The sequence below is a fragment of the Rutilus rutilus genome (genome assembly GCF_951802725.1).
Source record: "Rutilus rutilus genome assembly, chromosome: 20".
NCBI classification, from domain to species: domain Eukaryota; kingdom Metazoa; phylum Chordata; class Actinopteri; order Cypriniformes; family Leuciscidae; genus Rutilus; species Rutilus rutilus.
In genome coordinates, this window is record NC_140225.1 from 19,394,068 (window position 1) to 19,410,037 (window position 15,970).

At 37.0% G+C, this 15,970-nt stretch overlaps 1 protein-coding gene across 2 annotated transcripts in view; it reads left to right on the forward strand.

The window, feature by feature from the left end:
- macrod2 (mono-ADP ribosylhydrolase 2) overlaps positions 1-15,970 on the forward strand; it is a 578,061-nt gene that overhangs the window by 415,686 nt on the left and 146,405 nt on the right. For both annotated transcript variants that reach the window (XM_084391152.1, XM_084391151.1), the window contains exon 7: positions 7,617-7,647. In XM_084391152.1, the coding sequence (XP_084247278.1) occupies positions 7,617-7,647 (31 nt within the window). The remainder of the gene's footprint in view (positions 1-7,616; positions 7,648-15,970) is intronic.

Below are 15,970 nucleotides of genomic sequence, written 5' to 3' on the forward strand. Positions count from 1 at the left end.
GAACTCTTCTGTTAGACTACTTGAAGGAGCAGCAGTTGGTCAGCCATAAAAGTGGTGATTGAGTGTTAATCGAGATCATTGCACCAGTGGCTCTGTCAGTTACTGGCCTTTGTTCTCTAGTGTTTCTCTGATGTTCCCCTGAGTCTGTCTGTCATTCTCATGAACCATGACGGTGTCTATCAGCATCACTAGCTGGACCTGCATGTGTTATGGAATATTGGATTATACTGGAATGAACATACACATTCTTTATGTATTAAAATAATGATGCAAACTCTACAGTTTATTTATTGAACTATATATGGGTTTGGGTATAACAGTGGCAGTGGCAGACCGAGTGTTTGGAAAACTTGATGCAGGAATTGCGCACATGTAATGTTGCAAGCATCTTTTATACAACAGTTCAATAAACAATAATTTAATATTGGATAACTTATATTTTAGATGAAAATATTGCCAGTTACTTTGTCTATTTTTGCTCTCCAAAAAATAAAAAGGGTCCTGAACGAAGCCACAGCTGAACTAACTACTCTAAGTCTCCGAGTGACATTACTTAATGAATTAGTGTTTGGATTGAATTGGTAGAGTGAATGATTCAATGATTCACTCATAAAGACAGTGGCTGCTAGCCTGACTACGTCAGACTTCGTCAGTTCGCTTCTGTACTCAGTCTGAGATAGCGACCTATCTCCCCATTTTCCTCCGGCCTCAAAACAGCCGGCCAATCAACGAACAGAGGGCGGGCTGAGAGCCGTGACGTAGACGCTGATTGTACCGTGGATGCGTAGATTTACTTCACATAATCTGCAAAAGTCGTTCACAGCCATGTTCATTCCGGTATTTCGCTCGATGGTTTTGTTTTCTCATCATACATGTGTTTACAGTGGAAATTCGATGCGGCTGAGCCTGCACATAACACGCGTCATAACCAAACGTTATGTGATTGGCTTACGGGTAACCAATGATTTTAAACTTCAGACAAGCGCCTCCCCGCGAGAAAGAAAACGCTTTTCAATTATGCCCTTCCAGACTCTGTCTACGAAGCAAAGCGAAGTAGCAGAGTTTGGTATTACCAGGCTAAGTGGCTGCGTCCAGAATGCCATGATCTGTTGAGTATAGGTACTTATTTTGAATAAGTAATTACTTTGCAGGCGTTTACAGGGTCACTTTACAGTTATGTTCTATTATGTATGAATGTGTAGTATAAAAGTAATCCGGACATACTATATTTGCTATGTTGTCATTATCATGTGACCTACCAGTGTCTGTTGTATTGCTTCACTGCCATTCACGAATCCTCTCCCGTGGCCTCATGGGATGGTAAAGTGTCCATCGTATGCACACTTTAGAATCTCACCGGAAGAAGTAGGTCATCTGGGTACTTTTTGCCTACTCTTTTATGAGTACTGTGAATTTGGACATACTACTTTGTCACATATTGTTTTTAGGGATGTAGGGAAGTGTGAGATTTCAGATGCAGCCAGTCAGTTGCTTTATTCCTGTATGAATCAATGTTTTTGATTGAATTGATTGAGAGAATGATACATGCCTCACTCTTAAAGACAATCCCTTGTCATCCCCTATTGGTGCATTGATGTCCTCGACTGAGAGCCTCTGAAAAATGCCCACCAATAATTATGTAAAGTTGTTTTGTGAGTTCAAATAACAACAGCTTGTTTGCAGATCACGTTATTATTGTGTCAAAAGCAGAAATAATGGAAATTTGCCTCTGTTATTGGAGACAGAAATAATCTGTTTTGACTATAATACATGTTATGGAATATTGGATTGGAAAATAAATATATATAGAATGAGAGTGGGATTTACAGGTTCACGTATGTAAGGCACAGAGGCAAATGCTTCCTGTTTAATTCCAAGGGTGGGGAATGCATGGACAAGGTAAAGGTTATGTAAAGTTGAATTTAGTGTAGCAGATTGCTCTTTTAAGACTTATTGATGAATATTAACTTATTTTTGTTGAAGATGTCAAAGAAAGCCAGTGTTTTGCCCTTTATGAATGTGACCAAGGAGTTGAAGCAGTGTTACTGTCAGTGAGAAATTGTGATTTATACTCAGTAGCTCCTTGAACAAACACAGAGGACAAGACTGTGGCCGATGGGTCATCTCCTTGGCTCCACTGCTTTTAGCAGTGTGTTTCCATGGCAACCCGCATGCTCTGCTTCAGCCCGAGGATGGACGTGAGAACAGATCTGTGATTATGAGCAATCAGAGCCCCTACATGCACACATGACAGAAGAGTTGGCCATGCCAAGTGTCCCAGTCCAAGTCATGGTGCGTCCTGTCCAAATGGCTTTGTTTCCTTAGTGGATACACTTAAATAAAGGGATTTAAGATCTACTTTGAGATTCCACCTTCTTAAAGTGGATATTTCCTTTATTAGATGGATGACCTGGAGGTGTGCGTGCAAATAAGGGGACTTTTGGAGGCTTTTAGGAGGTTGTATCAGTGGTTCATCTGTACCAGTTTAGTTCCATCTCTAATCAAACACACCTGAACCAGCTAATCAAGGTCTTTGGGTTCGCTTAAAAATTATAGTTAGACATGCTATGGTTAGAGAGGTTTGAAATAAACTTTAAGAATGTCGTCAAACATGTTTGTGATTTATTTTGCTTAGGAATGGGTCAACATGTTTGATTTGTCATCCAACTACCAGCTAGTCAGTTAGTTTTTTTGGGGGGTAACACTTTACTTCAAGGCCTTAATGAAATAAGCCCCAACATAAAATAACACTGAGCAATATTTTGTACAGGTTTTTTTTTTTTTTTTTTTTAATTACACTATTGAGAGTTGTGCTTAATATTCATTAAGGGCTAAGAACCCAGTATGGGGTGTTTCCCAAAAACATTGTTAGCCAACTATGGTCGCAGGTTTAATTGTATTGGTAACAACAGAACTTGCGATCATATTTGGCTTCGGCAAACACACCCCTGATCAGTGTCAGGCATATCCCTAAACCAGTCTAATTATATAGAACTTCTTTAAGATCGACTTGTCATTCATTCACCCAACCAAGTAGTCCATTTTAAAAATCCCTACTCCGATCACCCATGTAAACATATAGGCTATGGTACTATACCGCTCCATAATGTGACATAACAAGCATAGAAATGTAGAAATTGCATTTGGCCTGTTGACACATGTAAACGCAGACCCACACAACAATTCATTCAATTAAGAGCTACTCTTGAACCTAGTGGGAGTTCCAGCAAAGAATGTGCATCTGTTATAAATAACAATAATAATCTTAATAAACAACCAGAGGAACACAAGAGGAAATGATTGATTAGAGAAGAGCGATTGCAGTGGAATTGGTTCCCTTGTGACCAATTTCAACATGCTACTGCAAGCAAAACACAAAACACAATAAGCAGGCTGAAGCAAGAGGGCCTTGAGCCTGATTCTGTCCTAATGAACTGACAGATCAGAAATAATAATCCAGCCACAGGACCATAAGTCACTGCAGAGGTGTAATAATGTCAGCCTTGTTAATTAAGGCAGCGGTTTGATATAAATGCACCAGAGTAATATATATAAACAAGTGTTGCTAGTCATGGCTGCAATGGCGTAACTGTGTCAAAGCTAAATCAAATAGTGAGTTCTGGGCTTCTGCTGTTGTGTATCCTGCTGTACTGTGAAGCTGTTATTATCACCTCCACCATCTGTGATTAGTCAGACATACCAGCTATGTGTTTTTACTCGCAGACTTTCTCAATACTCAATACTTTCTGCTACCTATAATTGCAAGAGTTTTAGAAATTGTACTTCCATGAATATTATCCTTATTGAGTGTTCGATCAATGTGTGGTCATGTAAAGCCAATAGATGTGCATGTTCTTATATGTAATTTTCTGATGACACTTTATGCTCCATTGAGCCAGTGAGCTGAAAATACAAACATGCTGGATAACATCTAATGGGTTTTTATCTGTTGCTAAGGGCCAAACTGGGAATTATTGGATTGGATTTAATTGGACATTTTTTAACTGATTTTGCTGATATGGTATGAATGTTTTTGAGAGAGGACATTTGCCTTTAGAATAAGTTGGTACATTATAACAAGAGGACAACAGATATAATGCTGCAATAATAATAAATTCAACACACAACCCCCAAAAAAATACAAATAAAAAATGTGTGAATGTAGACATTTGTACTTTCATTATGTCATAGTTCTGAATGAAACTAAATATTTAAAGAGAAAAATATAGCATAGGACTTGATTTTATATCCATCTGTTTTGATTTCATTGGTATAAGACATTCAGAATAAATAAATTATATAAGGAATACGTACATTTTGATTTCATGTTGTTGTTGTTTTTTTAGTAGCCCTCATCAAGTAGCCCTGATATCACCAGAATGGCATTCCAGTATGTTGGCCTGGCCAGTTATAGCATAGTGTTGTATGTTTTGTGAGCGTATCTTTATTGAACCCCGCGGGGACTGCATTGTGTTGAGCCGAGCTGCGCTCTAAAAATGGCCCTACTCTGCTGCTCATCATGGGGAATTTGAGCCCAAGCGAGATGTACACCTGGAAAGGTCAAAGCTTTAGTGAAAGACTCAGCTGAAATATTGATATTGACAAGCGGTATTTTGACACAAACCTGCAAAATAATAAACAGCTAAACAAAGATCCTCCTTTCTGATAAAAAAAAAAAAAAAAAAAAAAAAACAGAAAGAAAGAAAGTAAGTACCAAACCAGCAGATAAAATAAGCTTGTACATTCTGGAATCAGGTGCGTATGCTGCATAATGCCGCATCATCTGCCGTACGGCAGTAAGTTATGGTTTATAATCAGAGGTACACAGCTTGGTGGGAGTCTCATCTGTTACTCATTGAAAAGCTCAACTGCCTTTGATTTGTACAGCTGTCACCTGGAATTATATCGCCATTGTTTTGTGTTGTTGTTTTGTCTCTAATGTTCTGTTAGCAAACCATTATTCCAATTGCAGTCTGTTTTGTGCCAAAGCTCTCACTGAAGCACAAAAGCTTATTTGATATGGAAAATACCTACTTTTAGCACTTCAAACATTTTTAAAACAAAGCCTTATTAGCAGCCTTTAGAATGTCATTAAACAGCAACAAACGCCGATCGCACCAGCATTCACACCTTTTTAACCCTCACTTTATTTTCAAACAGTTACTCCTCTTCTAATCTAGATTCAAACAAATGGAAAAGATAGGGATATTTGCATTTTTCATAATGCTGCATTAACGCAGTGGTCACACTTTGTTTTTTTGTGATAAATGCTACGCTAAAGCACAGATTCAGCTGGTTTGTGGAGACAAATGAGAGCTTTGAATAAATATCTCCTCTTTACTGTTTATTAATATACTAAAAATGATGAATGTGTAACGGGGCACGTGGAACGCGGTCGTATGGAAAAATGATGGTTGTTGCGGCTCTAAACCTGCTCTTGAGTAATACATCTGGTGCAAAGTGCCGCAGAGCCAGACCTATTACAGTATGGTAAGTTTTTAATCTTTTAAAAAATATGGCCATAAATATCAGAGATGCTCTTTTTCTCCCTCAGTCGCTCTGGTCTTTTTTGTTCCACGGTAGAAAAGTCTCATGCACCTGTTCACAAAATGATATATAATTTATCAGCGAATACAGAGACACAAATAAACAGCCCTAAATAAACAAGGCCTTGATTTACATCACTTTATTCTTTTTTTTTTTCGGTTTGTTTTTAATAAGAATTCAGGTAATCAAGGACATTTTATTGTCACTCCATAATTTCAGAGCAACAAATGAGGTATCATCACATAACATCTTGACAAGAATATGGGTATTAACAATGGGTTAACATTGCTTGTGATATAGGGCCATAAATGTACACAAGACAGATAAATTGTCCCACATTAATATATGTCCAGATTTCAGAACTTAATGACCCTACATCAGTGCGTCTCAAACTGTTTGAGTATTTCTCAAAAAGTGTTCCAAGAAAGATTTCATTTACTTTTAATTCATCTGGACCATTTATTTTTATAAAAAATGTTTATGACCCAATATCTAGGTTCCAAAATTATGTTTTTACACATAACACATTAAATCAAATTTTAAACACATTTTATTTGTTGTTCTACAAAACTTGCATTTGATCGCAATTGGTCTTAAAGGGATAGCTCAGCCATAAATGAAAATCGTGTCACAAAATATAGTACAGCTTTGTATACATCAAATATATTTTGAAGAACAATGGGTTCCATACAAGACTGAGTCTGACTGTCATTCTTGTATGAAAAATAAAATAATAACAAGATTGTCAATTGGAGTCTTGTATGGACTCCATTGTTCCTCAAAATATATTATTTTGTTTAAAAAGTCAAGAGGTTGAGTTAATGATGACAGAATATTTATGTTTGGGTAACCTGTCCATTTAATGCAAACTGAATCCTGCTTTGCTCAGATATGTTCAGTACATTGAGTTTGTCCTTGCGCCTGAGTCACATTATAACCTACATTTCACATAATAAAGTGCATGAGATTTTGAATTTTAATGTAGAGATGTAACCTACAGTCCAAATATCTGGACCAATTCAGGTGTATTTAAATCTTTTATTCAGTCATTCAGGTGCCAAATTCATAACTGAAATGAGGCAAAAAGACACTTTGGGATTGTCATGTTCACCTGTACTGTGAACACTTGGCAAAGTGTGTCGTTCTGCCTCCTAGTGTGTTGAGTTTGTAACTTTCCTCAGAGATCGTGACAATCAGAGCTCCATCACTAAAACAGATCCGAACATTTCCCAGACTCCAAGTGGCTTCAATCCAAGGCATATTTACCCTTCAGAATGATCCAGGATATTGTGGATCAATTATAATTTTCAGGAGTATTGAATTACTGTGCACATTTTCTGAATGCATCATACAGACTGATGCACATTTCCCAAAGGACATCTCTCCTTCAGCAATTATATATGTCCTGACACCCTGAAATATGACTATCCCTTAACCCTTTCCTTGCCAGCTTTTTTGAAAAATGTTGCCAGCCAGCGCCAGCATTTTTTATCCTATAAGTTTCATGGTCCCCCGAATATTTTGTTGTATGAATATTTGGACATGCAATATATCAAAAGAAAGAACAGATCCTCTGCTTTTAAACAAACAAACAAACAAACAAACAAACAAAAAGTGGGTAAGCTTGATAAAAAAGCAACATTTTGAGCAAAAAGCTGAGAAAAACTACATCCAGATCGGATTCAGAATGGTGATCAATACATAGACACCCATTAATACATATTTGATGTAAGCCTACATTAAGCAGTTATTCCCACAGGCTATTAATGAAACATTTGATATTCACTAAACATCAAATTTCTCAATCACACCATTCATGCAATAGATTTGGCTTTAACGAAATTAAATTTGGGACAGGAATTGTAAAAAGACGACATCTCAAGGCTGAAAAATGTAAGGTTGGGCTCATTTCATTGCCTACCTCTCTGAATTATGTACATTCAATGACTAACTTCACTTTGTAAGGTGGTTTTCTCATTCTTGATTGGTTTGGGTCACAATTTATGTGATTTTATATTAATTTAATTTCAGAGTCGGCTTACCTTTTGCTTTTTTTTTTTCTATTACAGGCGTTTCCATGCATATCGACAGGAATTTATGGTAAGCAAAATGTCTATTCATCCTCCAAACCTTTTCAGTGTATGTGTTTGTGTGTGATTCTGAACATGTGCATGAAGAAGCATGTGTGCAGTTTAGATAGCAACTTGCATGAATGCTCACTTTCTGTGTGTGTGTAATGTAGGGTTAAAAGAGCTGATGATGAACAAATTACCTCTACAATCTTATCATGTCTTTGAACTCTCCCGGCATTACTTTCACTTTCAAAAGTTGCTCTTGTTTTTTATTAAAAAAAGATGTATGTTTGAGTGTGCATTTCTGCATTGTGTGTGTGTGTGTGTGTGTGTGTGTGTGTGTGTGTGTGTGTGTGTGTGTGTGTGTGTGTGTGTGTGTGTGTGTGTGTGTGTGTGTGTGTGTGTGTGTGTGTGTGTGTGTGTGTGTGTGTGTGTGTGTGTGTGTGTGTGTGTGTGTGTGTGTGTGTGTGCGTTAGGGGTTATGTACTCTACCTTTCAAAAGTTTGTGGGTCGGTAAGATTTTTTTGATGTTTTTGAAAGTCTCATGTTCACCAAGACGACATTTATTTGATCGAAAATACAATAAAATAGTAATACTGTGAAATATTATTATATATTTTTATTATTATTATTATTATCATTTTCTATTTTAATATATTTTAAACGTAATTCATTCCTGTGATGGCAAAGCTGAATTTTCATTACTCCAGTCTTTTCATTTCATTACTTTTCATTATAATATGCCGATTTGATGCTTAAGAAAGATGTCTTATTTTCACTGTTAAAAACAGCTGATAACAGTTGCTTAATATTTTTGTGGAAACTGTGATACATTTCTTTCAGTATTTTTTTTAACATATTTTATGATCAAAAGATCAGCATGTACTGTATGTGAAATATACATTTTTAGTAACATTATAAAATCTTAAAATATAGTAAAATATAAAATCTGTCACTTTTAATCAATGTAATGCATCCTTGCTGAATAAAAGTAAAATAATTATTATAATAAATATAGCTGCAAGCAGCAATTATCAGGGCCAAGCACAAAAAGGAGCTGGGAGCTTCAGAAAAAACGGCAACAATAAGTAATTAAAGATGTTTTTTTTTTTTTTTTTTTTGTCAAACTGGCTGAAAATACAATCACTGTAATATGATTAACTTGCTTATCACTTTTGACCAATATCAAATTATTATAGTGTGGTCAGTGTGCGGTGACAATGATACAACATTTTTGGTGTCAAAATGCCAAAGCGTTGCAGTTACAGCGTTAGAGTCAGTTTGGCATCATGCCAACAAATTCATTGAAATATGGTATCATTGTTCTCAGCCTGACCCAAGGAATCTATCAAGACCAGTTTCATTATAGAACATTATTAGATTTTTTTTTAAATTTCATTATAAAATTTGACCAGAAGGTCAACCAAATCCAAACTTTTAAGCATATTAATGTTTGATTTTACCACTAGGTGGTGCTGGCTCGAAACTTCTCAGGCTCCTTCAGGGCATTGTGCCAATAACACATACCAAGTTTCGTAACAATACAATAATGCGTTCATAAAATACAGGGCTGAATACGCTTAAACGTTGTGGAGATATTACCTCACATCCAATTTGCCATGCTCTTTGTCAAAATTGTTTGCACGATATTCGAGAACAGTTGGGTTTATCAAAGCTTTTGATAACTAGTGATTGAACAGTATGATGTATGTGTGTGTGTGTGTGTGTGTGTGTGTGTGTGTGTATTGATAAGATTTTATCACTCAAGAAAGTGCCTTTAAGATCTCAGAACTTCATAAAGGATGCGGTTATGTTTGATTCAATAAATAATCTGCAACTTCCCTCTCTAGCATTGCGTAATTGTTTAGATAATCACTGAGAGAGAAAGCATTTACTCTGAAAGTAAGAAGAGCACTTCAATATCATGATCAAAGAGCTAATAACCTAGAATACTTCACAAACCTGACGTTTTCTTGTTTCTTTTGGGCAAAAAGACAGTAAGCACTCGTTTAGGAGGAAAATTTATTTCATACGCTTAAGCTTTCATATGCTACTGTGGCAGTCATGAATGTTTGCTTTTGAGAACATTCCTAAATAAGCTGAGGGAACTTTACTTGCTCTTAACTGTGAATAAGCTAACCAAGCGAGACAAACTCAATCCATGTGGCTACATCACCAGATTAACCAGCCCCATGCACCCTGATCGAACATGTAGCGCTGTCACCCACAGCCAACCAGAGCTGACACCCCATCTCTCTTTTTTGCTGTATCATGGGAGCTGAGGTCCAGGCTGACAGATGATCGGGGGACAGAGGGTAAGGCGTAAAGGGGCTGTTCTTTGGGGTTGGAAACGTGGACAGCAGGCAGGTAGAAAAATGAGGCCTCACTCCCAGCTGACAGCCCAATCCCTCAGCCCACACCATTAGCACGGGTAGAGCTTTCACACACATGGCGTATTGGAGGAGATGCCACCCATAAACAAACTGGCGCCTGCCGCCAGCAGAGGGGTTGGATAGTATGATAGAGGTTATTAAGTCCGGCACTCATAGCCTATCAATCAATGCCACGAGAGATGGGTTAAAACAGGTTATTTCTTTTTCAGAGAGGATGGGATGAACTGGCAAATCTATCAGTGTCTTACATAGTGCGGACACAGGCAAAGCACAGAGGTGGACAGAGGTTGCATCATCCTTTACTTTTGTCTGGATCATTTTCTTTTTCCTCCCTCTTTCCTGGATATGCAATTGGTTCATAAAAAGTAGGGATGTCCCGATACCACTTTTTCACTTCCGATACGATACCGATGCCGCAGCTTTGGCTATTTGCAGATACCGATATCAATCCGATTTTTTTATTTTATTCTTGAACTAATACTACTAATAATAAAATATATGGAAGCACTTTGCTCAATCAGCCACATAAAAACATCTCACTCAAACGGAGAACAAGTACTTCTCCAGTATATAGTCCACAACAACAGTTGATAATGAAAGACTGCCACCCTTTATTCAAAAGACCTTGAGATATGTTTGTTAATTGTACCTGAATGAATTTAAAATTAATTTGCTATATTTCAGATCAATATTTGTTTCCTTAAAATTTTAATTAACTTTAACGTTATTCTGTATAAAATAATACTACCATTAAAAACACATTTTATTTTATTTTTTTAATCAATGTAGAATGTGTAACTTCAAAATAAACAGATTAGTGCTCTGTTTTAGGACAAGAAATGAAAACCAATGCAATATGGTGAATGTCCAAAAGATGTTATCATTTTTGCTTTTAAACAGTGTGTGTGTGTGTGTGTGTGTGTGTGTGTGTGTGTGTGTGCGTGTGTGTGTGTGTGTGTGTGTGCGTGTGTGTGTGTGTGTGTGTGTGTGTGTGTGTGTGTGTGTGTGTGTGTGTGTGTGAGTGTGATTTTGGTTGGGTGACAGTTGTAGGTTACAGTTTGACAAGAGTTTACAGTTTGACAAAAGCACAATGTTGTGTTTTAGGGGCTGTTTACACCTGGCCACTTCATGCGTTTTCTCAGATCGTATAACTATCTGATTTATCAAAACGATTCCATTTACACCTGGTCACATAAATGTGTTTTTGCGAAACGGATTTAAATCCGATCTTCAGTTCCCGCGCTATACTGTATGCAGATTTAATGGAGTGCACGTCACCGAAAGCAACAGATATGAGCTGCATTTTTTTGATGATCATCTAAAATTTCAAAATCAAAGACCGCAATAAGAGAGAGCAGCAACAGCCCTGGTAAGATCATTTCGGTTCTTTTACTTTTAATGATGATGATTGTGTGTTAAGCGTCTGCGACTTACTTTCACTTTGATTTGTGACAGTTTGCACATTGGCTTGTTGAATAGATGCTCAGCTTCTCATCTGCGGTGACGCGCGTGTTCCAGTAGCGTCGTCATATCTGGCTATAACATTACATATAGCCTATAACACGCTCTCACACGTTTATTTTTTAGCATTTTTGGGAGGAGTACAATTTACATATGTGGTTTCAACAACCAGATGCATTTACACTTGTCCAGTTTCGTCTGGAATGCACACATTCCAGCATTGCAATCTTGACATTGCAGCCTGTTCATTTTGCTGCGTTCACACCAAACGCGAATAGAGCGTCAAATTCGCGTCTAGTTCGATGCTTGAACAGTTTGAATCCATTTGCGCGTCCAAAGCCAATAGGACGCGTCGCGCGCGTATAATGATAAAGCGAGCGTTTGAATCGAAATAGACGCGCGTTCAGAGCTAAGGCGGGGCTACAGATTAGGTGTCCCTAAAGAACCCGCATATGTCTATAACGTACGTTCAATACGAATGCATGTACCATTCCACCCCTAATAGGTATCGGATCTTTTTTTTTTTTCTCCCCTCCGATATCCGATCTAGCATTCTGGGCCAGTATCGGCACGATACCGATGACGTGGATCGGATCGGGACATCCGTAATAAAAAGCAACAGCTTTTTAGTGCCACATTAAAATTATATATAAAATTATATATATATATATATATATATATATATATATATATATATATATAATATTATGTTATGAAAATTTGAAAAAAAAAAATAACAACAACATTATTCTATGAAATTAACTTTTTTCTCTCACCGGCCAATTTGGCTACTTAATTTTTAAGTTACCGGCCATTCAGAACCAACCAGATTAACTACGTCACAGCTTATATATATCCAAATTTTATTTTATTTTATATATATATACAATATAATACAATTTGGATTTCATACATTAATTTCTTATTCAAACAAAATCCTGTAATCCAGCAATGTATTTTTTAAATCCAGCAAATGTTTTTTAAAACTTTGCTATTGCTTCAATGCGAATGAACAAGCGTGCCGTTGTTTATTGCGTAGTGACGGTAAGCCAGATATGCGCAGATTCTGTTCAATACGCTGTATTTGACATATCATGATGACTCACGGGTTTAGTATTTGGCTTGCACAAACTTCCCCCGCAAAGTGAGTAAACATAATAAGTAACACACCAAATTGGCTAGTGATTTGACAGCGTTACCCGCCACAGTTTATTTTGACCCACATCTGGCTGGGTTGGCAGGTGTTAATGTCAAATCCTGTTGTTTATAAAGAAAACGTTTTATTTAGTTGAACAGTTTAAATGCTAATAATAATAATAGCTACAGTGCTAACATACCAACATTTAACCAACAACCTACAATAGACTAAAGTTAAACATTTCAAAAGCATCATAAATTTAGACAGAAGAGGAAAAAATACTTGGATCCCTTTATAAAAAAATAAAATAAAAAAAAAACTCCTTTTATTCTTCAAAATCAGTTGTTCTCAGGCAGACAGAGAACTGTACTGAGCATGTGTCTTCACACTTGGATGATATTTAATGTTACAGTTGCCCTCGGTCTCACCTACAGTTATTCCAACTTTGACAACTTAAAGAGGCTGTTCAGAATTTCTTTGTGTAAGATTCATATCAGGGATAGCTCTAATCCAATAGCCTTGAACCCCACAGGTTAATTCCTCCATTATTATTTTAGTTCGCAGAGAGAGAGAGACAGAGTCAAAAAGGAGAAAACTGCAATTACATTTGAACCATCCGGGCATCTTAACAGCCTCCTTCTTATGGTGCTGTCACAATCTGTCATGATATATCCAGCCCCACCTTTAGATAAGCAACAAAGAGAAAATGACTTAGACCCAGGTTCATCTTTCACCAAAGCCTAGAGGAGAAAAACTTGCCCGTGAGGTTTAACCGTCTGGTCTGACGACTTGGATGGGAATGGAAAGGACAGGGGCTGTCTGACATCAAAATGTGGCACTCATTAGATTATTGTCATCGCCGTTTGAAGAGAGATCTTTATTCATAATCCAGCTCAATGGGGTATATTGACTTAAAGCGATCATCACCATATCAACGTCTGGTCATTTCTGGTTTGTGTACACATGGTTATAAGGCATGGCTTATTAATTTTTATCATGGCAAAGACCTTCCCAAGGCATTATGGAGAAAAATAAGAGGCTGTTTAATATGGTTTATTAAAGGCTCTCTGAACATATCATAGACATAGCGTGATGCATTAGACTTGCAAAGAAATTGTTACATAGAAAACTAAATGCATATACTGTATACAGACAAAAGTATTTAGACACACCTCTTAATTATTAATTCAGGTTTTTCATTCAGACCTCAGAAGAAGGCAGGTGTACATTTACTTTACATATTTCTTTTCTTTTTTTTTACATATCTGTAATTCTGCCTATCTATCGTTCTAATGCCTATAAACCCTCATACTTGAAGGCTTTTTTAAAAAGAAAATTCAAACTTTGAATTGTAATTGTGTGTCAACTCAGAAATTGAATTAGAATTGAAAAGCCATTTTTTCAATTCCTGAATGTGCACAATCCTGCTTGAAAAATAGTTGCCCCATCTCATAGCTGGAGAAGAGGTGTGTTGACACTGAGATTTTATTTTTAGCCCGCGACTCTGGTGGTGTGAGATAGGTAGCGGTAATCCAGACAATGCATCCATACAACTGTTCGGGGTCAGCCAGGGTCAGACGACTAAGTGTCTTCACTCAGTGATTCCCCTGTCCATCTCTGTAGTGCATTAGGGCCGAACCCCTTATCTCTTTCCCTTTATATCGCATAGGTTTTCCTCTCAGGATAACGCTGTATTTAAACCCTGTGGTTTATTCTGGGGAGTGGAAGTGTGAACACAGGCATAGGGAGGAAGCCTTTATATGATCACACACTGATGTGGGGTTATCTCCGCACAAGTGGGGAAAAGCAAATCTTAGAGATTAGGCATCTAGGGAAATGGATGAAGATTTTGTGTTTTACACTTTCATGGTTTTATCATTGTCAAGTCTGACACTGCTCGAGGAAGTTTTGAGGGTTGAGGACATATTTTAGAGATCACAGTTGTTTGAGAGGCATCTAAATCTACAGCCCTACAGCAACTAGATTTTATATTTTAGCGGAGCTGTGAACTCGCAGTCTGAATTGAATGTGACATGAGAGAAAGATTGGGTGCAGTAAGATGGTAAATAGGCAAGAAATTTCAATTGCGTTTGACAACAGTAAACAGAGTGTGACAGTGTTCAGCTAGTGATGTCTGATTTGTAAACAAGTTGAGTTTGAGTTATTTTTTTATGAATTGGTCAAAGCATTGCCTGAATCAATCTGAATAAACTTACTAGTTTTCGCTCTGAATCGAATAGAGATCATAGAATCACAGAGAAACTGTATGCTGAATGAATTGGACTGCCAGACAGCTCAGAGTTTATTACTGATGTAACCTCTAAATCCTGCACTGAAAGTCACATCACTGTGTTTGGTCATATTCGACTGTGTTTTATAAAATTAATAGTTCTGACTCTAAGTTCTGATTGGATGAGCAGAATTTGAAACCGTTTTAAAATGCAGCTATGAAGCACATATATCTATGTTAATGTAGCGTTATTATATTACTTGGGAACAGTAAATAGCATACAGTTATGCTACATACATTTTTTGTATATACGTTTGTTTTATTCTGATTGTTAATACTAGAGAGAGATAGACAGAGAGGGAAATATCTCTATATGTTATTTTGCTTAAAGAAAAATAACTGTCAGGATGTGTGAGATTTATTCATGTCTGTGTGTGTGACATGATTTAGTGAAAATTAAATGTTAGATGGTCATTTTTGTATGTGGGACAAAAATGTCACCACCAATACATATGGCTTTTCAAGGTCACACACTGACAGGCTTGGTTTGGCCATCTATAGGGTCTATCCATTTTAGATGTGGGTCACATCTCACTAAGTTTTTGTCCTCTTTCTACACCAGCATTATTCATTAAACTCTGCTGCCTGTCTTCTGCAGTGCTGTACATTTCTGTGAACGTTCCCCACAACATCTGTTTGTTTGTGTGTCTGGCTGAACCTTCATCCACCAGCTGACATGTTCAGCTTCTATGTTTTATGAGCTCTGTACCCACATGCCCAGTTGGACACATGTCATACTGATTTGTTTGGACATCACCTTCATTGCCTTTTCAAAAATCGGGCAAATCATGGCCATTTTTAAGTTCTTCAGTCTTTCCAGGTCCTGCAGTACTGGCTCAGATGTTTTAGGTTTATTCTTTGGTGCAAAGGTTTTCCACATTAATTATTTAGTAGCTTCTACTAGTGTCCATTCAAATGCAGTTCATATAAATATGACTTGTCATAAATATGACATCTTGCTACTGCATTCTTTCCTTTAAAGTTAATCATTTTAAATGGGCTACGATCAGGTTTCTTGAAGCACAATGAGAATCATTTAAATTTGTATTTCATGATATTGTCATTTAGT